This window comes from Heptranchias perlo, chromosome 9 (assembly GCF_035084215.1).
Source record: "Heptranchias perlo isolate sHepPer1 chromosome 9, sHepPer1.hap1, whole genome shotgun sequence".
Lineage (NCBI taxonomy): Eukaryota > Metazoa > Chordata > Chondrichthyes > Hexanchiformes > Hexanchidae > Heptranchias > Heptranchias perlo.
This window is the reverse complement of record NC_090333.1, coordinates 55699673-55722386: the sequence shown is the minus strand read 5'-3', so window position 1 is coordinate 55722386 and position 22714 is coordinate 55699673. Positions and strand designations below refer to the sequence as shown.

At 42.7% G+C, this 22714-nt stretch overlaps 1 protein-coding gene across 4 annotated transcripts in view; it reads left to right on the top strand.

Annotated features, from left to right (window-relative positions):
- Nucleotides 1-22714, top strand: part of hmcn1 (hemicentin 1) — a 505541-nt gene that overhangs the window by 290443 nt on the left and 192384 nt on the right. For all 4 annotated transcript variants that reach the window (XM_067990488.1, XM_067990487.1, XM_067990489.1 and 1 more), the window contains 8 exons: nt 277-468; nt 2844-2974; nt 3919-4066; nt 6064-6190; nt 7777-7931; nt 18964-19242; nt 21336-21617; nt 22596-22704. In XM_067990488.1, the coding sequence (XP_067846589.1) occupies nt 277-468; nt 2844-2974; nt 3919-4066; nt 6064-6190; nt 7777-7931; nt 18964-19242; nt 21336-21617; nt 22596-22704 (1423 nt within the window). The remainder of the gene's footprint in view (nt 1-276; nt 469-2843; nt 2975-3918; nt 4067-6063; nt 6191-7776; nt 7932-18963; nt 19243-21335; nt 21618-22595; nt 22705-22714) is intronic.

The following is a 22714-nucleotide window of genomic DNA, read 5'->3' as shown; positions in this document are numbered from 1 at the left end:
TATTCTGTAAAAACATTATAAAATTCCTTCCATGGGAAGACTCTGCACCATAATGTTATTAGTGTTTCTTTCTCTCCTATACTAGCTTGATGTAATGTCAGATGACTATTGCACAGTGCAGGCATCATCAATTTGCCCATAAAAGATTATTCCACGATAACTACTGAGTTCTCTTTAAATTGTGGCCATTTACTGCACGGTAATTTGTTTTGTATCTGCAGATTTTTTTAAAAAGAGAGTGTTTTTTTCAAGTGAATTGTAATCCTGTGTTATTAGGTATCCCGAAACCGGTAATTAAGTGGTTACGTAATGGAAGAGAGTTGACTGGCAGCGAGCCAGGTGTTTCCATTTTGGATGATGGGACCTTGCTTATTGATACTGTTTCACCACATGACAATGGAGAGTATGTCTGTGTGGCAGTCAATGAGGCTGGAACAACAGAGAGAAAATATCAACTCAAGGTCCACGGTAGGTACCAGGAAGATTACAAACCAATAGAAGCAGAATGTTAACCCTATCCAATCCAAAGGGTCCAGAACCTTACTTGGACACTGATTTTAAAAATATGTCATTCATAATTGTTATGGGTGCTCAACTTGAACCCATTTAATTTTACTTTATTTTCTATCTAATCTATCCTTGTCTAATTTTAAAAGCAACTTTAAAATTTTAGTGTCAGCTATGGCTCAGTGGCAGCACTCATGCCTCTGAGTCAGATGTTGCGGGTTCAAATGCCACCCCAGACACTTGAGCAGATAACCTAGGTAGACGCTTCGGTGAGTACTGCACTGTCAGAGGTGCCGTCTTTCAGATGAGGCAATAAATCGAAGCACCGTCTGCCTGTTCAGATGGATGTAAAAGATCCCATAACACTATTCGAAGAAGAGCAAAGGAATTCTCCCAGTGTTCCAGCCAACATTTATCCTTCGACCAAGACCATTAAAACAGATCATCAATTCATTTATCTTACTATTGTTTTTGGGACCTTGCTGTGAGCAAATTTACTCCCACATTTGCCTGTGTTCCAATGTGACTACATTTCAAAAATATTTCATTGGCTGTGAAGCAATTTGGGACATCCTGAGGATGTGAAAGGCAAGTTCTTTCTTTCTTTACTTGTTTAATTCAAATCTTCTTCCTCCTGGTTCTCTCAGTGTATTTTGGCAGTGTAAGCAACTTCCAAAAAATTGAATTTTCATTGGTTGATAAAGGCTAGTTTTCCAGCTTAACAAATGGTTTAAGAATTATGACTGGCAGGGTCAAAATAGGACAGGTATGAACAAGTCAAAGCAGGAGGGGGCTTTGCAAGTGCTGTAAGGTTTTGTTTGCTTATATCACATTTTAACAACTGTAATGTAACTTGGTACAGTACTATTATAATAATATATTCTAATTCTAGTTTGGGTTCCGCCAGAACCACTCAGCTCCAGACCTCATTACAGCCTTGGTCCAAACATGGACAAAAGAGCTGAATTCCAGAGGTGAGAGTGACTGCCCTTGACATCAAGGCAGCATTTGACAGAGTGTGGCACCAAGGAGCCCTAGTAAAATTGAAGTCAATGGTAATCAGGGGAAAAACTCTCCAGTGGCTGGAGTCATCCCTAGCACAAAGGAAGATGGTTGTGGTTGTTGGAGGCCAAACACCTCAGCCCCAGGACAATGCTGCAGGAGTTCCTCAGGGCAGTGTCCTAGGCCTAACCATCTTCAGCTGCTTCATCAATGACCTTCCCTCCATCATAAGCTCAGAAGTGTTCGCTGATGATTGAACAATGTTCAGTTCCATTCGCAATTCCTCAGATAATCAAGCAATACATGCTGCATGCAGCAAGACCAGGACAACATCCAGGCTTGGGCTGATAAGTGGCAAGTAACATTTGCGCCATTCAAGTGCCAGGTAATGACCATCGCCAACAAGAGAGAGTTTAACCACCTCCCCTTGACATTCAACAGCATTATCATCACTGAATCCCCCACCAATAATATCCTGGGGGTCACCATTGACCAGAAATTCAACTGGACCAGCCATATAAATGCTATGGCTACTAGAGCAGGTCAGAGGCTGGGTATTCTGCGGCGAGTGACTCACCTCCTGATTCCCCAAAGCTTCTCTACCGCCTACAAGGCACAAGTGTGATGGAATACTCGCCACTTGCCTGGATGAGTGCAGCTGCAACAACACTCAAGAAGCTCGACACCATCCAGGACAAAGCAGCCCGCTCGATCAGCATCCCATCCACTCCCTCCATCACCAGTGCACCATGGCTGCAGTGCGTACTATCGACAGGATGCACTGCAGCAACTCACCAAGGCTTCTTCGACAGCACATCTAAACCCACATCCTCCACCACCTAGAAAGACAAGGGCAGCAAATACATAGGAACATCATCACCTCCAAGTTCCTTTCCAAGTCACACACCATCACGACTTGGACATATATCGCCATTCCTTCATCATCACTGGATCAAAATCCTGGAACTCCCTTCCTAACAGCACTGTGAGAAAACCTTCACCACACGGACTGCAGCGGTTCAAGAAGAAAGCTCACTGCCATCTTCTCAAGGGCAACTAGAGAGGGGCAATAACTGCTGGCCCTGCTAGCGACGCCGATATCCAGAGAATGAATTTTAAAAAAAATATTAATATTAATGCAGTGAAATATTAGACAGGTCACAAATTAACCTCTGCTTTAGCCAGCACTGCTACTGGGAAATGGTAACACATTTCTCACAGCTTGTTGATAAGTAATTTTCAGTTACTTAACAATGTATAAAATGACTCTTAAATTTGATTGAATTTTACCAGGGGAAATATCTTTAATTTGTGCAATTTCTTTCTTTTTCCAGTCCCTCCTAAAATCAGGGATAATGAAAAACCAGCCAATGTATCTGTGGTCATGAATCAGCCCATCAGCCTCTTCTGTGACGTGTCAGGTCACCCTGCTCCCATCATCTCCTGGTACAAAGATGGAATACCTGTATGTGGTGTCACTCCTTGTTGTCTTAGAAAGATTAGAGGACTGTCAAAATATTCAAAACACAAAGGCATTTGTTGAGTATTCTAAGGAAATTAGGATTTCTGTGTTAAAATTAGAATTATAGCATAATAGGCAATATTGCCCACCACCATCCTCTCAAGGGCAGCCAGGGATGGGCAATAAATGCTGGCCTTGCCAGTGACGCCCATATCCTGAGAATGAATTTAAAAAATTGAGCTGCAGGATAAAAAATAGCTTCTGTGATTTATGGTTATGTATGGTGAGAACCACCCCGATACTTATAATATGGCCTAAGGGCCACTTGCAGTCCACATCCTCCTTGCCTGTGGCCTTCACCAAACTTCTTGTTTCATGTGTTGCTGTGCCTCTGTTCACAACCTGTCAGCTCTGGCATTTTCCTGGAGCTGGAGTTTCAGGGTGGGGGATGGAGAGTGAGAGTGAGTGATTTAACAAATGCAGTGTCTTTTTCTTGAAATAAATAAACACGTGGGTCGTTCCATGATATGTTCATGAGAGTCGCCTTCATTCAAGTTGCTACCTAGGACTGTGGTCCTCAGGCCCAACAAGTTTATGAATACACCTGGTTTAAAACATAGATGTACAGGACTTGGAACTAAGGTTATACAGAATCAGACATGAATAATATGAATATACACAGGAGTTAGTACTGAGAAATCTACAAATCCTATAGCCCCAAACAATATATAGAGCCAGAAATGAGTGAATTTTTACCCTTTATCACAGTGAGTAGACGAGCACATGGTGGGGTTGGAAATAAAAGGTGCCAGAAACAAATTTGGGGAAATCTGGCTTTTGTTACTAATTACCTATTTTATAAATCTTGTAAATGATTTTAAGATATTGTTATCTGAATATCAAACTCTTCATGGTAAAATACCCTTCCAAAATAATGTATCTTCCAGATTGGGGGCAGCAGAGTCATACAGATATTAAATGCGGGAAAAACACTGCGAGTGCTCAAGGCTACGACCGGTGACACAGGGAGATACACTTGTCGAACAATCAACATTGCCGGAACTGCGGAGAAGAACTTCAACTTGGAAGTGCTAGGTGAGGTGACATAGATTTAAAATACCAGGGAATAATTAAGTCATTAGACACTTCTCTGTCTGCAACCAACATTGTATGTCATATACCTCAAATGCTTTTTCAATACACATAATCCATCTGAACTAATGGACTGATGATTTGATTTTTCAAATTGAGTTGTACAAAACTTTACGCACATTCTCAGTCATGGAACAATAAAAAAAATATAAGCTATGTTATAGATTACATGATACCTGTAGACACATACATTGGGGGCCTCATACAGTTGCACAGTCCTGAACATTTTGGGTGGAGTCACTCAATTACAGTCCAGAGTCATTTTTTTTATATAAGGGACTTAAATTGTGCAGGGGACAGGAGAAGGACCTCATTTGCGCCCTAGGTTGAAGCAGCTGAGGGAGACTGTGGATTGTAAATGTTCTTTTAGTTAATAAAAGAACAATTTTACACAATATTTCTGTTTTTTTAATACAAGATTCCCTAATTTTTAAGGTACAATGACCCTTGACTCCTTCTTGGTCTCTCCGCACCCCTCAACATCTGCCCTTCTTATTCCCATTCACCGTGCCCCCTCCCCCCACCCCACCCCACCGCCAACTCCTCCTCCGTCTCTCCACACCACACAAAGACTAGTGAGGAACCTGCTCCCAAGCCTCACCAGTGCTGCTCTGAAACCAGTTATAAGAACAGCCTGTGGATGGCTTTTTCCCCAACTACATAAGATGCTGAACCAGCCACTCCATAACTGACACCAGTAATATTCTTTAACATAATAGCTCAAACATTGGGATATTTTATTTTTATTTTGAGCAATTCAAAAAGTGAGTTTTAACATCACAACTTCTTTTTAAAAATAGTTACAAGAATTGTGACATCTTTTATCCTGTTCATTTCTTGGTTTCTTTTGAATTGTTTTTGTTCAGTGATTAGTCCTGATGACCTTAACTGGGAGAAGTGGTTTAGAGGAGTTACTGAACCGGACAATGAGAGAGAACTTTCACACCCACCTGAAATTATAACCTCACCAAAGTATCCTGGTGAATGGTTTCATGGCTGCTAATTTTAATACAGCTCTGTTGTATTGTCAAGCTCATTAATTTGTTTGATTTTAAAAGTGTTACTGACAGTGGCACTCCCTTATTAAGCAGCAATTTATAATCCAAGCAAAACAAAATGTCATAACTTGGCTGTTAAAGCAGCATTCACAGCATCTGTTGTGATAGCTAGTTCATGGAATCATACAATCTTACAACACAGAAGGAGGCCTGTGCCGGCTCTTTGAAAGAGCCATCCAATGAGTGCCACTCCCCTGCTCTTTCCCCATGGCCCTGCAAATGTTTTTAAATTGTGATTTCAAAAAAGTGGAATTCTTCTTAAAGTTAAAGTCAAAGAGCGGTGTTGGACCCATAAGATATTTACAAAAATTCCTGGAGCCCAAAGAGAGTGGCCTACGTTCTTTTGCGTACCAGTTTAACATAATCACTGGGCTAACCATACAGAGCTCCTGCTCATTTAAGAGTGGTATGCGATTTATTTGAATGTAAACCTTTACATTATCTGTTTTCTATACTAATAAAGGAAAATGGATATTCTTTGGTAATTCTTCATGTTTTCTGTTATTGAATGGAGCAGATTAAGGCTGCTGGACCTCAGCAAAAAAAAAATATTGACCTATAAAGCCATTGGTATTAGTCTCTTACTCTAATTCTTTCCTTCAGAGGACCCGAAAACGATGGAATCCCTAACCTCCCTTGGATGTCCCATCCTCCTGCAATCCACAAATTTTAAGACCCTAAACTTCATCTCACTTAATCACTAGTGCTTGATTTATTTCATCTTCTATCCTACTCTTTGCAACTTCAGCAATGTCCTGTTTTCCCCCTTCACCTAGGTTTCTCTACATTTATAAACAATCTAACCATCTCTCAGTCTCAGTGTTCATACCATTTAAATGCATTCTGCACTTTTCTTTGTTCATTTTCCCCTCCCTCCCCAAGTCCCACCAAGTATAACAGGTGCTGGCAGTCCAAGTGAAGTCTCAGTGACTCTGAATCGGGAAACAACGCTGGAATGTAAAGTCAAAGGCATTCCCTTTCCCAACATTCAGTGGTATAAAGACAACAGGTAAGCACTTTTTCCTGCCATGTTCACAAACAGCAGCCAGTAATTTTACTGCTGGTCCTGGAAAAAAGGTGGCACTTACATTTTTCAACCTCAAGGCTTTGCTGCCTGCCCTTCCCAGCTCCTCCAATCTGAGGGGGCTAGGTACGAAGGCCTTCTAATTATGCATGCCACTCCACTCAGACCTTCATGAAGCAGAGACTCAGGAAAATGATGTGCTAAATGTGTAGACATTACTCTCACCTCATTTGCATGATCTTTGGATCTTTATGTGTGCTTGGGCGCAAACAATCAGCCTGCCTCCAAGGAAACCATGGAAACATAAAGGCAACACAAAAGGGGCAGAGATCCAGCTTAAGGGAGCAAGTGTTCCCTGGGCATATGGCAGAGGAAAATTAACCCCTAGAACTCTGGTCATGATCGCACTCCCTGCCCTGTTCCTGTCCTGCCACTAGCCAATTTTGGACATGGCAAAATGTGGATATGCCTAATATGCTTCCAATCCAAAAGCTTATGCCTGTTGAACCCCAAGACTTATTTCCTGGTAAAACCTTGAGGTTCCTTCTTTCAAACATCCTGTGATCTGAAAATTTGCAGTCACAAGTAATCATGTCTGTGAGGGCAAGGAATAGAAAACAAAACTGTAAATAACATCCACTAGATATCAGTTTTGGCTTCAGAATTAACAATAAAGCCGTTTTGGAGCTTATTTTGTATATTGATTTATTTTAAAGTGTTTCTATTATATGTGGCTCATCTGTTCACCACAATGTTTGGACCAAGAGTGATATTTTCATAGCTTTATGTGTAAATGGACATTGTAAAAATTGTACCACTTCCACTGAAGGAGAGGGTTAATGGAGACCAGCTGAGGATTTTGAGGAGCTGAATACTGGAGACGTGACTTGGGTCCAATCCAGTGACTCCCTTTGTGTCCGTAGAACCAGTAAGAATATCTGATGAACTCACATCGTTTCCCATCTCAGTCAGGGAAACAATTACTTCAAATTTCACATCTTTATAATGAATCAGATAATTAATCAAACAACCGTCAGAACAAAGTGCAGTTTTCCTTAAACATGTATGAAGTTTGTGAATTTCATTGCATACGAAAGAAACTGAGCAAGAGAGCAAATTTGGATATAATACAGAACTGCTTCAAAAATACCACCAACAACGCTGTTGTTTGATAATCTCAATTATGACTTTGACTGTTGGTCAAGTGAGGTCCATATCGGCCAGTGAGAGAAAACTTCACAGCTAAAAAAAAATGACGGCTTTAGCCAGTATTAGCAGTTCACATCTGCTGCCCTTTGAGCTATTTGTGTGCTCCTCCAGCAGCACCAATACTGCCTTATCTACACTGCAGTGCAGCCATAAATGTCAGGGCTCTAATCAGCAGCAGTGCTGCAATTTACATGGGGTATAATTTTAGCAGATATGTCACACAAGACACATTAGTAGCTGAATATTAATTTTGTCCTTGGAAGATCCTTCTGTCCTCTATCTTGTAGAAAGCATACATTATCAAATTAAAATTTTATCTTCATTTTGTACTAAATGCAACATTTGCCTCATTTGTACTGCAGGCTCTTGTTCCTAGGTGACCCTAACATGGAGGTAAGAAACGGTGGGCAGGTACTACATATAAAGAGTGCACGTCTAGCTGACCAGGGCCACTACCAGTGCAGTGCGGTGAATGCTGCAGGAAAACAATTCAAAGAGTTCAAACTCAACGTCTATGGTAAGTACAGCCTTTCTCAGCTGGAAAACAGGTGGTTGCTTCTGGTTCACTTTATAGCAATTTGTATTATACTTAAAATCTGGGGATTTTCTGTCAATAATTTACTTTATATTCTTTTTGTTGATTGACTGAACTGCAAAGCTGACATTATTAAGTTTCTATGCAACAGTTACCCTCTCAGAGGAAGGTCACAGAGTGTGGGAACTGAAATCCAGCTATCTAAATGGATGCTTCAATTCTAAAATACCCAATTAAGTAGCCAGGTTCTTTGGCTTTTACACTATCACTCCATGAACTGCTCTGCTCCATAATTTTGAAGCAAATCTGGTATGTCTATTTGTACTAGCTGACTTCCTATGGTGTTGCTCACAATAAGTCAGATGATATGCTGTTTTATAATGAAAGGAGCACTATAACATGCAACACATGGCGTATTATTCTGCTGCTAAGGTGGATCTATGTTTAATTAGCCTGTGCTTTTAAGGCCACAAAGTCTCTATACTGTAAATATCCTAATAGTTTAATTGCTGTTTGATGAGGGAAGTTTCTCTTCCTTTGAGCATCTCACCTGGTTCCACCCCTCTTGCCTCTCCTTTAAAATCCTCGTTCTCTATTGACCACCCACGTACCACGCCAAGTTTCTCACCGAGATCTCTTCACTGCTTTCCTCCCTCAGCCTCTACACTTCTCAACCTCGGTGATTTCAACCTCCATCTCAACTCATCATGCTCTCTCTCCTCTGAGTTCACTGCCCTCCTATCCTCCCTCAATCTCTTCCTCCATATAAACTCCCCTACCCATATTCACGGCCCCCCCCCTCGACCTTGCCATCTCACGTGGCCTCTCTAGACCCATCGTGTCAATCACGGATAAGGCTGTCTTTGATCACTTCCTTGTATCCCTCTCCACCCACATCCCCCTTCCCCCTCCCAACCCCACTTCCTTCTGTCTCCGCCCCTGAAAAAAAATCTTCCCCCAAGTCACTTACAATGGCACTTTCAAATTCCCAACTGTCTAGCCTTTGGCCCTCCATTCACCACAACATTTCTGCAGCAACCGATTTGCTCAATCACACCCTCACCACCACCTTTGATGCCCTTGTCCCCATTAAAACCATTACTCTCTCACCCTAGTTGTTCCCCCTGGTATGGCCCTTATCTCTGCTCCCTTAAGTCCAAGTGATGCAGGCTTGAACATTTATGGCAGACAACTGGTTTATCCATTCATCGCTAGATCTGGCTGGACTACATAAAGCACTGTCGGGTCCTGCTCCCCTCTGCCAAAACTGCTCACTATTCTAAGACCATCCTGAAATGCAAAGATAACGCCCGGCTTCTCTTCATTATAAACTGTCTTCTTAAACCCCCCTCCCCTGTCAGCTCCACCCTCACCTCCAACAAAAAGTATGAGGAGCTCATGGACTTCTTTGTCACTAAGATTGAGACCATCCGTTCAGCTGCCTCTGCTGCTTCCCTCCATTCGTCCAGCCCACCAAACCAAACTTCCCCTATCTCTCCCCCCTGCCCTAGCCCTGAACTTGCATCTTTCTCTAGTTTCTCTCCTATCTCCCGTCATGCCCTCTCCAAGTTCGTCTTGACCGTGAGACCCACCTTCTGCTCCCTCGATCCTATTTCTACCAAACTGCTGACTACCTAACTTCCCTTCCTGGCCCCCATGTTAACTGATATTGTTAACGGTTCCCTCTCCTCAGGTACTGTCCCCTTCCTCTTCAAATCTGCTGTCATCACCCCCTTCCTCAAAAAGCCCACCCCTGACCCTTCTGTCCTTACGAACTACCGCCCCATCTCCAACCTCCCTTTCCTCTCCAAAGTCCTTGAACTTGTTGTCACCTCCCAAATCCGTGCCCATCTTTCCCGCAACTCCATGTTTGAATCCCTCCAATCAGGTTTCCGCCGCTGCCACAGTTCTGAAACACCCCTCATAAAAGTTACAAATGACATCCTATGTGACTGTAACCATGGTAAACTATCTCTCCTCATCATTATCAACCTGTCTGCAGCCTTTGACATGGTTGACCACACCATCCTCCTCCAACGCCTCCCCTCTGTCGTCCAGCTGGATGGGACTGCACTCGCCTGGTTTCATTCTTATCTATTCTGTCATAGCCAGAGAATCACCTACAATGGCTTCTCTTTCCACTCCTGCACCGTTACCTCCAGAGTCCCACAAGGATCTATCCTTGTCCCCCTCCTATTATTCATCTACGTGCTGCCCCTCGGCAATATCATCCGAAAACACAATATCAGATTCCACATATACGCTGATGACACTCAGCTCTACCTCACCACCACCTCCCTCGACCTCTCCACTGTCTATCATTTGTCACATTGCTTGTTTGCCATCCAGTACTGGATGAGCAAAAATTTCCTCCAGCTAAATATTGGGAAGACCAAAGCCATTGTCTTTGGTCCCTGCCGCAAACTCCGTTCCGTAGCCACCGACTCCATCCCCCTCCCTGGTTGCTGTCTGAGGCTGAAACCGTTTGCAACCTTGGCGTCCTATTTGACCCTGAGATGAGCTTCTGATCACATATCCGCTCCAACACCAAGACCACCTACTTCCACCTCCATAACATTGCCTGTCTCTGCCCCTGCCTCAGCTCACCTGCTGCTGAAACCCTCATCCATGCCTTTGTTACCTCTAGACTAGACTATTCCAGTGCTCTCCTGGCTGGCCTCCCATCTTCCACCCTCCATAAACTTGAGCTCAACCAAAACTCTGCTGCCTGTATCTTAACTCACACTAAGACCCGTTCTCCCATCGCCCCTGTGCTCGCTGACCTACAATGGCTCCCGGTCCAGAAATGCCTCGATTTTAAAAATTCTCATTCTTGTTTTCAAACCCCTCCATGGCCTCGGCCCTCCCTACCTCTGTAACCTCCTTCAGCCCTACAAATCTACGAGATCTCTGCGTTCCTCCAATTCTTGCCTCTTGCGCATCCCCGATTTTAATCGCTCCATCATAGGTCTCAAAACTTTCATATAGAAATGGAACTGATTTGCGTGGTCTAATGAAGCCCCTGCCTCTTTCTGGTGGGAACCTGGACCACCCATTTCACGACCTCCACTAAAATGACGGTGACTGGGACCTTGGCCAGAACGCGGCAGTAAGTGCTGCACTGCCATTTTCATCATGTTACTGCCCCACTCCTGTCCGACGGGGAGGGGAGAGGGGCGAGAGGTGGGGGGCAGATGAAAATTGGCTCCACAAAGGGGAAAAAAATACAAATCCGGCAGGGAGAAAGGGGCATGCAAAAACACATTATAAGGGTGGTCAGAGGGGCAAAGAGAGATCTTGAAAAAAGCATAGTAGCAGAGGCCAAACATAATAATAGCAAATTCTGTCAGTATCACAACAGTAAGAGTGCAGCTGGAAAAACGGTGAAAATCATAAAAGATGCAAACAGGTTTCAACCTGGCATTGAACACAAAATAGTAAGTATTCTAAATGATAACTTCTTCCAATTTTTCACAAGGGAGGACATAAGCAACATGCAAACTCCCCAAACAGGGAGAACCTAAGAAATCAGTGACTTTGATATAAATGAGATAGTTACCCTAGAAAGGCTAAAAGGACTTGAACTGATACATCACCAGGGATAGATGGTATTTATCTCCAAAGGCTGAGAGAGTGTAGTGATATTTGTGAAACACTAATACTCATTGTGCAGAGTCAATGGACACTGGGGATATACCACTGGACAAAGGCTAAAGTGGTACAAATATTCAAATATGGTGACAGAACAGCCATAGGCAATTATAGACCCATTAGTCGTACTTCCATTCTGCCTAAGGTAATGGAATTGATTATTAGGAGTAAATTTGAGGGTTATCTGTACAATAATAACATAGAAAAAGCAGTCAACATGAATTCAGAAGGAGAAGAGCCTGCTGCGAGGAAGTGACATCCCAAGGGGACTGCAGAAAGCCTTATGGAGTAGTGTATCTTGACTTTCAAAAGGCAATGTTCCGTACAAGAGGCTATTAGTTAAACTTAAAGCTGTAGAAATTCAGGGGAAACCCTGGGAACGGATTAGAAATTGACTGAAAGATTGTGTCCAGTTCTGGGCACTGCACTTTAGGAAGGATGCAAAGGCCTTAGAGAGGGTGCAGAAAAGGTTTACTAGAATGATTCCAGGGATGAAGGACTTCAGTTACGTGGATAGACAGGAGAAGCTGGGGTTGTTCTCCTTAGAGCAGAGAAGGTTGAGAGGAGATTTGATAGAGGTATTCAAAATCATGAAGGATCTAGATAGAGAGAAACTGTTCCCATTGGCAGAAGGGTCAAGAGCCAAAGGACATAGATTTATGGTGATTGGCAAAAGAACCAAAGACGACATGAGGGAAAAGTTTTTTACACAGCAAGTGGTTATGATTTGGAATGCACTGCCTGAGGGGATGGTGGAGGCAGATTCAATCGTGGCTTTCAAAAGGGAATCGGATAAGTACTTGAAAGGAAAAAAATTTCAGGAATACGGGGAAGTGGTGAGGGAGTGAGACTAGCTGGATTGTTCTTGCAGAGAGCCGGCACGGACTTGACGGGCCAAATTGCCTCCTTCCATGCTGTAACCTTTCTATGATTCTATGAACACAATGAGTACTCGTTAGGGAAGTTAGGTCAGAGTGTGGGGAAGTACTGAGAATAAGGGAACATAGGTTCAAACCAGTAAAACATAAATACAGGACTGATATCAGGAAGTTCTGCTTCACACAAAGATTGATCAACATATGTATTAGACTTCCAGGTAGAGTCGTGGAGACAAAAGCCCTGGAGCCATTTAAGATCCAGTTGGATTCTACAAATGGGAGGACATTAGGATCTTTCTGGATGGATGAATTAAGATGGACAGAATGGCTTTCCTCATCTGTAATTATATTATGATCTAATATCCTCTGCCTTAAATGAGCAATGCCACTGGAGTTCCATGAGTGTTACTTAAATTAATAAAATCATTATGCCTTAGTTAAGCTGTGCATGATTGGCAACAAAACCAAAGCTAATGTAAATATACAGTCAAAATGAAATTTGTAATGCACATTGTAAAAGTCAGGTTGGGTAAGTCACTGAAACAATTCAAGTATCAATTTGAACAGAATAGCATATAGGCAGGGTCTCCTACATAAAAATCATTGCACTGCAAGGGGGAAATGATTTGGGCCATTTTGACAATATGATGAAGTGCGACATAAATGCATTCTTACTCCTCAACAGTATTGTACTGACTAGAAAAGCAAGAGAGTACCCTTACATAATTTGTAACGTTGTGTCAAAATATTCATCACTTGTATGAAAGAGGTGGAGAAAGAAGACGGAGAAATAAGATAAAGGAAAAAGTAAAATACTGCGGATGCTGGAAATCTGAAATAAAAACAGAAAATGCTGGAAATACTCAGCAGGTCAGGCAGTATCTGTGGAGAAAGAAACAGAGTTAATGTTTCAGGTCAGTGACCATCTCTTTCTCTCTCCACAGATACTGCCTGACCTGCTGAGTATTTTCAGCATTTTCTGGGGATAAATAAAGGAAGTAGATGAAAGAAATGAAATAAAGGAAACTGGGAATGCTAATGTGATCTTGGGGACTAAGAAAATTACATCAATTTCCTACAGAATCACTCACTCCAGGGATACTGTAATTAGTGCATGAGCTCCACACAATGCTCTCATTCCACTATATAATGAATCAGATTAGGAATGTACAGGAAGTCCTTTTGGCTGATGTATCTTTATAGGTTGGAAGTTACAAAGGCTTTTCAGGATTTAGAGAGTTAAAATGCAAGTCCATGCAAGTATTTAAATGTGTTTAAAAGTTTGCAAGAGCGTTTTGTTTAATTATTAAGCATGGATATGAGGGGAGTTTTGCAAACCACAAAATGCCTTCCAGACAGAGCAGGAAAGGGTCGAAAGGAAAAGGAAGAAACTCCATAAATGGATGCAGGTTCCCTACCCCTCATGCTAAGTTCAATGTCAACTCAGTTAAAACCAAATACTAGTTATGATACACAGAAAGCAAACAAATTAATCATCCCATCCATAGCTTTTCACAAATGATGTGTATAGAAGTAGAAAGACTGACATCTGTTATGCCTGCAGAGAGATGGGTTCTTGCCCTGCTCTATAAAGGAAACCAGATGCTGGTTGTGAAGAATAATAGTCACAACAGACTGGCCAAACAGCAGATGAGAAGCAGCTGCATAGATTTACAATATAAAATATGCTGACTGACAAAAGCAAAATGTTTTAGATCATTGTGCTCCTAGGATATCCCTGAGCACGTCCTGTCAGAGCTTGAGAATTCACATTTTAACTAGAATACTGTGCTCAGTTATTGTTTCACCTTGTGTTTTTTTTTCTTTTTGACTGAAAGGATTGGAGACTTTAAATTAACAATTTCAATAAGACCTAATTGAGAAAAATGATCCTTTAAGAAATTGGATATAATTCACCCCTCAGACATGACGTTTGACTGATTTTCCTTTCTCTCAGTGTGCTGTTAAGCTCTTAATACACATGGGTATTGGTAAGAACACTGATCACTGCAGCCTCACCTCACACAGTACAACTACTCAGCAAAGTATTGTATAAGCGATATAAAAAAGCCTGAGTACTCCTAGAACAGCCATGTACAATTTGCTGTTGTACATGAATTGAACAACTATACATACAAAGGACGTGATCTTCTGTCTTCCCTCTGCCAGGGCGAGAAATGACATTGGGATGCATTCCACTGCATCCCTAAATATGTTCCTGTGCATTTGATTCCCCATCAGAACTGATGGCTGATATTCAATGCAACTGCCCATTAATGGAAAAGTGTATTGAAATAAAATACAAATGACAGGAATATGTCATCCAATGTATCTTCAATCCTTTCCCTAAAGCAGTGTTGGATGGCAGGGACTCCTGTTGGTCCCTGGCATCCAGCACTTCTATAGCAGGGGAGAGGAGGGTTTAATGTTTAAATGTCAGGATGCCTGCAACCGATTGCTCAGGCTGCAGCAAGAAAATCTTAATTTTAAAAAAAATTCAAAGCCAAGGGGGAGATAAGAAATATTTTTACGAACTGAGTTTTTTTGATCTGGAATGCACTGCCTGAAAGGGTGGTGGAAGCAGATTCAAGAGTAACATTCAAAAGGGAATTGGATAAATACTTGAAAAGGAAAACTTAGCAGGGCTATGGGGAAAGAGCAGGAGAGTGGGATTAATTGGATAGCTCTTTCAAACAGCCGACACAGGCACGATGGGCCAAATGGCCTGTCATTCTATAATGCAGTTTTACCAGCAGCCCAGAGGCTGCCAGTAACGTTATGCTGCAGCAGGCCTCAGAAACCTGCCACAAATCTCTGCCCCCAGAACTGATGGACTCCATACTGGAGAGCTGGGAGTCTTCCAAAAATATTTAAATGGCACTGAGGCTAGAAGCCCCACCACACAAAAAAAATGTGTCCCAGTTCTGCATAAGTGATATATCTGGACTAATAGAGTTAACACATCCATTGCTAAAGATTGTTTCCATTAATGCTTTGTTGACTGAAGTGTTTAAATCTCAGACAAAAATAAAATGCTGGCAATCTGAAATAAAAATAGAAAATGCTGGAAATGACTAGCATTGATTGGCATTTTTTTTTATTCGTTCATGGGATGTGGGTGTCGCTGGCAAGACCGGCATTTATTGCCCATCCCTCATTACCCTTGAGAAGGTGGTGGTGAGCAGCCCTTTTGAACCGCTGCAGTCCGTGTGGTGAAGGTTCTCCCACAGTGCTGTTGGGAAGGGAGTTCCAGGATTTTGACCCAGCTATGATGAAGGAACGGCGATATATTTCCAAGTCGGGATGGTGTGTGACTTGGAGGGGAACGTGCAGGTGGTGTTGTTCCCATGTGCCTGCTGCCATTGTCCTTCTCGGTGGTAGAGGTCGCGGGTTTGGGAGGTGCTGTCGAAGATGTCTTGCCGAGTTGCTGCAGTGCATCCTGTGGATGGTACACACTGCAGCTACAGTGCGCTGGTGGTGAAGGGAGTGAATGTTTAGGGTGGTGGATGGGGTGCCAATCAACGGGCTGCTTTGTCCTGGATGGTGTCGAGCTTCTTGAGTGTTGTTGGAGCTGCACTCATCCAAGCAAGTGGAGAGTATTCCTTCACACTCCTGACTTATGCCTTGTAGTTGGTGGAAAGGCTTTGGGGAGTCAGGAGGTGAGTCACTCGCCGCAGAATACCCAGCCTCTGACCTGCTCTCATAGCCACAGTATTTATATGGCTGGTCCAATTAAGTTTCTGGTCAATGGTGACCCCCAGGATGTTGATGGTGGGGGATTCGGCAATGGTAATGCTGTTGAATGTCAAGGGGAGGTGGTTAAACTCTCTCTTGTTGGAGATAATCATTGCCTGGCACTTGTCTGGCGCGAATGTTACTTGCCACTTACGAGCCCAAGCCTGGATGTTGTCCAGGTCTTGCTGCATGCGGGCACGGACTGCTTCATTATCTGAGGGGTTGCGAATGGAACTGAACACTATGCAATCATCAGGGAACATCCCCATTTCTGACGTTATGATGGAGGGAAGGTCATTGATGAAGCAGCTGAAGATGGTTGGGCCTAAGACACTGCCTTGAGGAACTTCTGCAGCAATGTCCTGGGGCTGAGATGATTGGCCTCCAACAACCACTACCATCTTCCTTTGTGCTGGGTATGACTCCAGCCATTGGAGAGTTTTCCCCCTGATTCCCATTGACTTCAATTTTACTAGGGCTCCTTGGTGCCACACTTGGTCAAATATTGCCTTGATGTCAAGGGCAGTCACTCTCACCTCAACTCACCTCTGGAATTCAACTTTTTTGTCCATGTTTGGACCAAAGCTGTAATGAGGTCTGGAGCCAAGTGGTCCTGGCGGAACCCAAACTGAGCATCGGTGAGCAGGTTATTGGTGAGTAAGTGCCGCTTGATAGCACTGTCGACGACACCTTCCATCACTTTGCTGATGATTGAGAGTAGACTGATGGGGCGGTAATTGGCCAGATTGGATTTGTCCTGCTTTTTGTGGATAGGACATACCTGGGCAATTTTCCACATTGTCGGGAGATGCCAGTGTTTTAGCTGTACTGGAACAGATTGGCTAGAGGCACAGCTAGTTCTGGAGCACAAGTCGTCAGCACTACAGCCGGGATGTTGTCGGGGCCCATAGCCTTTGCTGTATCCAGTGCACTCAGCCATTTCTTGATATCACGTGGAGTGAATCGAATTGGCTGAAGACTGGCTTCTGTGATGGTGGGGATATCGGGAGGAGGCCGAGATGGATCATCCACTCAGCACTTCTGGCTGAAGATGGTTGCAAACGCTTCATCCTTGTCTTTTGCACTCACGTGCTGGACTCTGCCACCATTGAGGATGGAGGTGTTTGCAGAGCCTCCTCCTCCCGTTAGTTGTTTAATTGTCCACCACCATTCACGACTGGATGTGGCAGGACTGCAGAGCTTTGATCTGATCTATTGGTTGTGGAATCGCTTAGCTCTGTCTATAGCATGTTGCTTCCGCTGTTTAGCATGCATGTCGTCCTGAGTTGTAGCTTCACCAGGTTGGTACCTCACCTGGTGCTGCTCTTGGCATGCACTTCTACATTCCTCATTGAACCAGGGTTGATCCCCTGGCTTGTTGGTAATGGTAGAGTGAGGAATATGCCGGGCCATGAGTTTACAGATTGTGCTGGAATACAATTCTGCTGCTGCTGATGGCCCACAGCACGTCATGGATGCCCAGTTTTGAGCTGCTAGATCTGTTCTGAATCTATCCCATTTAGCACGGTGATAGTGCCACACAACACATTGGATGGTGTCCTCTGTGCGAAGACGGGACTTCGTCTCCACGAGGACTGTTAGAGAGTTGATTGGCATCCGAAGGAGAAAGATTAGTTAACATTTCGAATGGAGCCTTTCATCACTTCTGGGCATTTTGAATATTTTCTATTTTTATTCCCATAAAATACAAACCAGTTAAGAATAAATTGAATGTATGAAGGCTATGTATAGAGATGAATGATCAAGTACACTCTAGGGCTGATTTAACGAATGCATGCTACCTGCAGAGAGTCTCCCCCATCAGCCACACATATTGGGAGGTCATTGTTGTGCGATCTACGATTTTCCAACCATGAGGTTTTGATAGTTAGAAAATTGTGTGCAGTGCACCTGTAATTCCCCAATATACAATGCCAGTGGATGATGCTTCCCACTGGTAATGCACATTTGCAAAAATAGCCTTGATGGTTTCAGTCCTGTTAGGATTATGGGAATTGTATTTATGGCTTTCTGTTGCCCCATTGCTCATGCATCTCACTTAAATACAAAAGAAGGAAGCAACCTTATAATAGTCCTATCAGCTCAGGCCAGTGCTGAACATTTGTAGACTATGAACCAACACAGCATCTGGCAGTGATGTAACTTGATCTGTCAGAACTATAATCATAACAAACAGTGGTCCGGAGGGACCACTGGTATTAACAGCTGATCGATCTGTCAACACAGTTTGACAGTAGCTGAACAAACTGCTGCTGGAGCTCAGTTAACAATGCATGGGATTCGGCCCATTCAAACAATCCGTTTCCGATTTCTCCCACAGAACCCAAGGGCACTAAAGCCAAATACGCCTGCCTCACCTGAGATCAGCTAACTCAGCACAAACAATGAACTGAACCTGAAGCCTTCCTGGTCCTTATGAATCAGTACCACACCATGCAGTACAACGACCTGCTGAGACATCAGGCCACATGATCATTTGTGACTTGATGTTCTTCTTTAGACTGTATTCTGCTCCAATCTCGCGCAGCCGATCAAGATCTGGTAAAACTCACCCAGTAAAACCTGGTGATTCTAAATATGAGTAAAAGCTGAAGTATGAGACTGCCCATCTCGAGACTAGAAGTCCAGTGTTCTATTGCTGGAGTTGCTGGATATCTAAAAATTGTGGAAAACATTTCTTTCAACTTTACAATTATTATGTTTACACTGTTCTCTTATTGTTCCAAAAGTCCCACCAAGTATTAAAGGAGGCAACATCACAACTGACCTGACAGTTCTGCTGAATAGCCCTATGACCCTGGAATGCGAGGCTCGTGGCATTCCCCTGCCTGTTATAACATGGTACAAAGCTGATCGACCAATCATCTCTAGTCCACAAGCTACATACATTGACAGAGGGCACTTCCTTCAGATCCCTCGGTCCCATGTATCAGATGCAGGCCAATATACATGTCGTGTCACCAACATCGTTGGAACTGCTGAAAAACTCTATGAGCTGGATGTGTATGGTAATAATTCTACTTTTATTTACATTTATATTTCTGTCTTTTTTTTCTCTCTTTTCTCCATCTTGCAAGCTCTTATTGCCAGCTAGGAGAGACGATAAATAGCTTTTAAAATTTTAAATTGTAAAATTCTCATCCTTGTTTTCAAATCCCTCCATGGTCTTGCCCCTTCCTATCTCTGTAACCTCCTCAAGCCCAACGACCCGTCAAGATCTCTGCGCTTCTCCATTTCTGGCCTCTTGCGCATTCCCGATTTTCTTCGCTCCATCATTGGCGGCCATGCCTTCAGCTTCCTAGGCCCTAAGCTCTGGAATTCCCTCCCTAAACCTCTCCACTTCTCTACCTCTCCTCCTTTAAGACACTCCTTAAAACCTGCTTCTTTGACCAAGCTTTCGGTCACCTGTCCTAATATTTCCTTATGTGGCTTGGTGTCAAATTTTGTTTGAAAACTCTGCTGTGAAGCTTCCTATGTTAATGGTGCTATATAAATGCAAGTTGTTGTTGTAGTGCAACTCTCCCACTTCTCTTAAGCCAATTTTGGCCTGAGTAATTAGGTCAGGATGTGTGTTTGTGGAATTGGGAGTAGATTTAATGGCTTCTCCCTCACATGCACATCATGCTGAATCCTAACTTTCTGTTTAGCCAGCCTCTCAATTGGGTATTTGCACCTCCTTTTGCAAAATTCTAGCTGTGTCCTGGAATACTGGTGAATTTCTCTCTCTAAAGGTGGGGGGAAGAGTTAGACTTCATCAATAGTTAAACCATTGAGTGGAGAGCTGGACTTTATCAAGTGTTGAACCACTAACTGAAGAGGTGAATCTTACCAAGAATTAAATCACTGACTGGAGAGTTGGAATGGTCTGATTTACTGTGGACATTTTTCTTTTCTTTACTCCTTAATATACAAGTCCCTGTGTGCTACCAACCATATGGAATTCCAGTTTCTTCAGCAGCCTAACTAATCCCAAGGGGAAAATTTACAAATTATAACGTTTTCTTGGAGTAACAAAAAAAGAGAGGTTTAGACCACAGCAGGCCACTGTAGTTGTACATCTGTTTGCTTATTTTAAAATTCATAGTTTAAGAAAATTGTAAAGCTCATTTGCAATAAATTAGAAGTTTAAATAAATTTAAGGAACATTTGTCGCATTTAAGTGAAATTCTAGTTTTTGAATATTGTTGCTCAATGTTTTTTCCTCTTTTTTCCCCTATATTTCTCCTGAAGGTCGTGACTCGTAGTGGGACATGGTTCCACAGGTGCTGACTGCCATATAGTACCTCAATCAAGTGGCCATTCTTTGTGTTTGAACCCATGAGTAACAGCAAGCTATTCACTACGGGAAGCCATCACAGTTTAGGGTTGCCCTGTTCTCACCTGACATGCGTACAAAGAAAGAAAGAATTTGCATCTATATAGCATCTTTCCCATCCTTAACACCATCAAAAAAAAGTTAACTGGTCATTAATCTCATTGCTGTTTTGGGATCTTGTCGGCAAATTGGCTGCTGTGTTTGCCTACAAAACAACAGTAACTACAATTCAAAAGTAGTTTGTTAGCTGTAAAGAACTTTGGATCCAATCTGAGAACATGAAAGGTGCTATATAAATGCAAGTTCTTTCTTTCAGGATGTCCCAGAGTACTTCACAGTCACCGAATTACTTTGAAGTGCAGTTGTTACGTAGGTTAATATAGCAGATATTGGCACACAGCGAATTGAGATGGGTGACCAATTAATCTGTTTTGGTGATGTTGGTTGAGGGACGAATGTTTGCCAAGACACTGGAAGAACTCTCCGTTATTCTTAGGATAGTGCACTTTCCAGTAACAATCAGAAAGAAGGACCCTGGCTGATTTCCCGCACCCACACCCCCCTCCCCACCACCGTAATCTGGAGGCACCAAGGCAAATTATAACATCCCAACTGTTCAGCTGACATCAACTTCTTCAGCACAACTGGATGACATGCTTGTGTATGATTTAGAGTTCAGAACCATGCTTACTAACTAAGCCATCAGGGAGTTAACACTGCAATTCTAACAAAAGTGTGATTTTATATTTAAAGTGACATGTTTTACTCTGATTTTTTTTTTTCCAGTCCCTCCTAACATTGATGGAGGCCCTGACGCTCCTCAGCTGAAGAAGGTCATCGCCAGTAACTCACTGGTTCTGGAGTGTGAAGCTTCTGGCCACCCCCCTCCTGTTCTCACCTGGCTGAAGGATGGGATACCTGTGAAAGCTAGCAACAACACCCGTGTCCTTCAGGGAGGCAGAAAGTTAGAAATTCTCAATGCAGCCTTATCTAATGCAGGTGGATATGTGTGTGTGGCTAGCAGTATCGCCGGCGAAAGCAAGATAAAGTACACCGTAGATGTTTTGGGTAAGGGAATAAAGATATGTATGGATTAATTCTGCAATCCTACACTCCCAGCAGGAAAGCCATGCTCAAAGGGGTCAGAGATAGGGATAGAAGACTATCCCTGATTCTCCCTGTGAGGGTGAAAGTAACCTTGCAATTCACTGTAAATATCTGAGTTGTCATTGCGGAAAATTAATGACTTTATTGGAAGGTTACAGTTACACTCAGCCAGCCTGGTACATAAAAGTGTTTTGATGTGTGCTGCCACTTCACCCAGTTAAAATGCTCCTAATGGGTATTAATACCAGGAAATGAATAAAAAACAATGTTCTCACGCTCGGTCTTTCCCACACTCATTATGGCTCGTTTCCCTTACTGTTACAAATTTTTACAACATTCCAAAATTTAAGTGAATTTTGAGTTGAATTTCATGTAAATTCCCCAAGCAGAACATAAATGTACAATAAGGCTCCTTTCAATTCATGAAACAACATTGAAGCCTTAGTCAGTGGTCATTTACACTATGGACTCAATCCTATCTGTTAGTGGAAAGTCTCTCTTTCCCTCATCCTTTTGAGGACTATTGTAGCAAATTGGTGCCCAAATACTAACATTTGGTCAAATCAAAATTTTACTTATTAGTCAGCGAATATTTTGATAAGAGAAATGTTCTCTGTTTCTACAATTTCTCTAATTCTCCTTTATAATTGTTTCTTCAATTGCGATGTGATAAGAAAATGTCCACATTTTAAAAAGGTTAATGGTTACATAATTTAGTAGAGGTTAAAAGGGATGGTGATGCTTGTTTATTTCTCAGGGCATAATGGATGTAATTGCAGATTGAACAAAGAACACTGTTGCAATATTCTGCTGCACTCAATGGAGATGTGGATCGTACTCCACACATGCACGGAAGCTAGTTGACTACTTATTGTGCGCTGTCCACGTAACTTGGATGCAGCAAAACTCACGCACTTTGCTTTTTCTTTATTTGCACAGTGCCGCCAATCATAGAAGGGAGTGATGAAGCCACAGACGTCACCGTAGTTTCCCATAATACACTGGAACTCGAGTGTGATGCAACAGGAACTCCTCCTCCAAACATCATGTGAGACTGA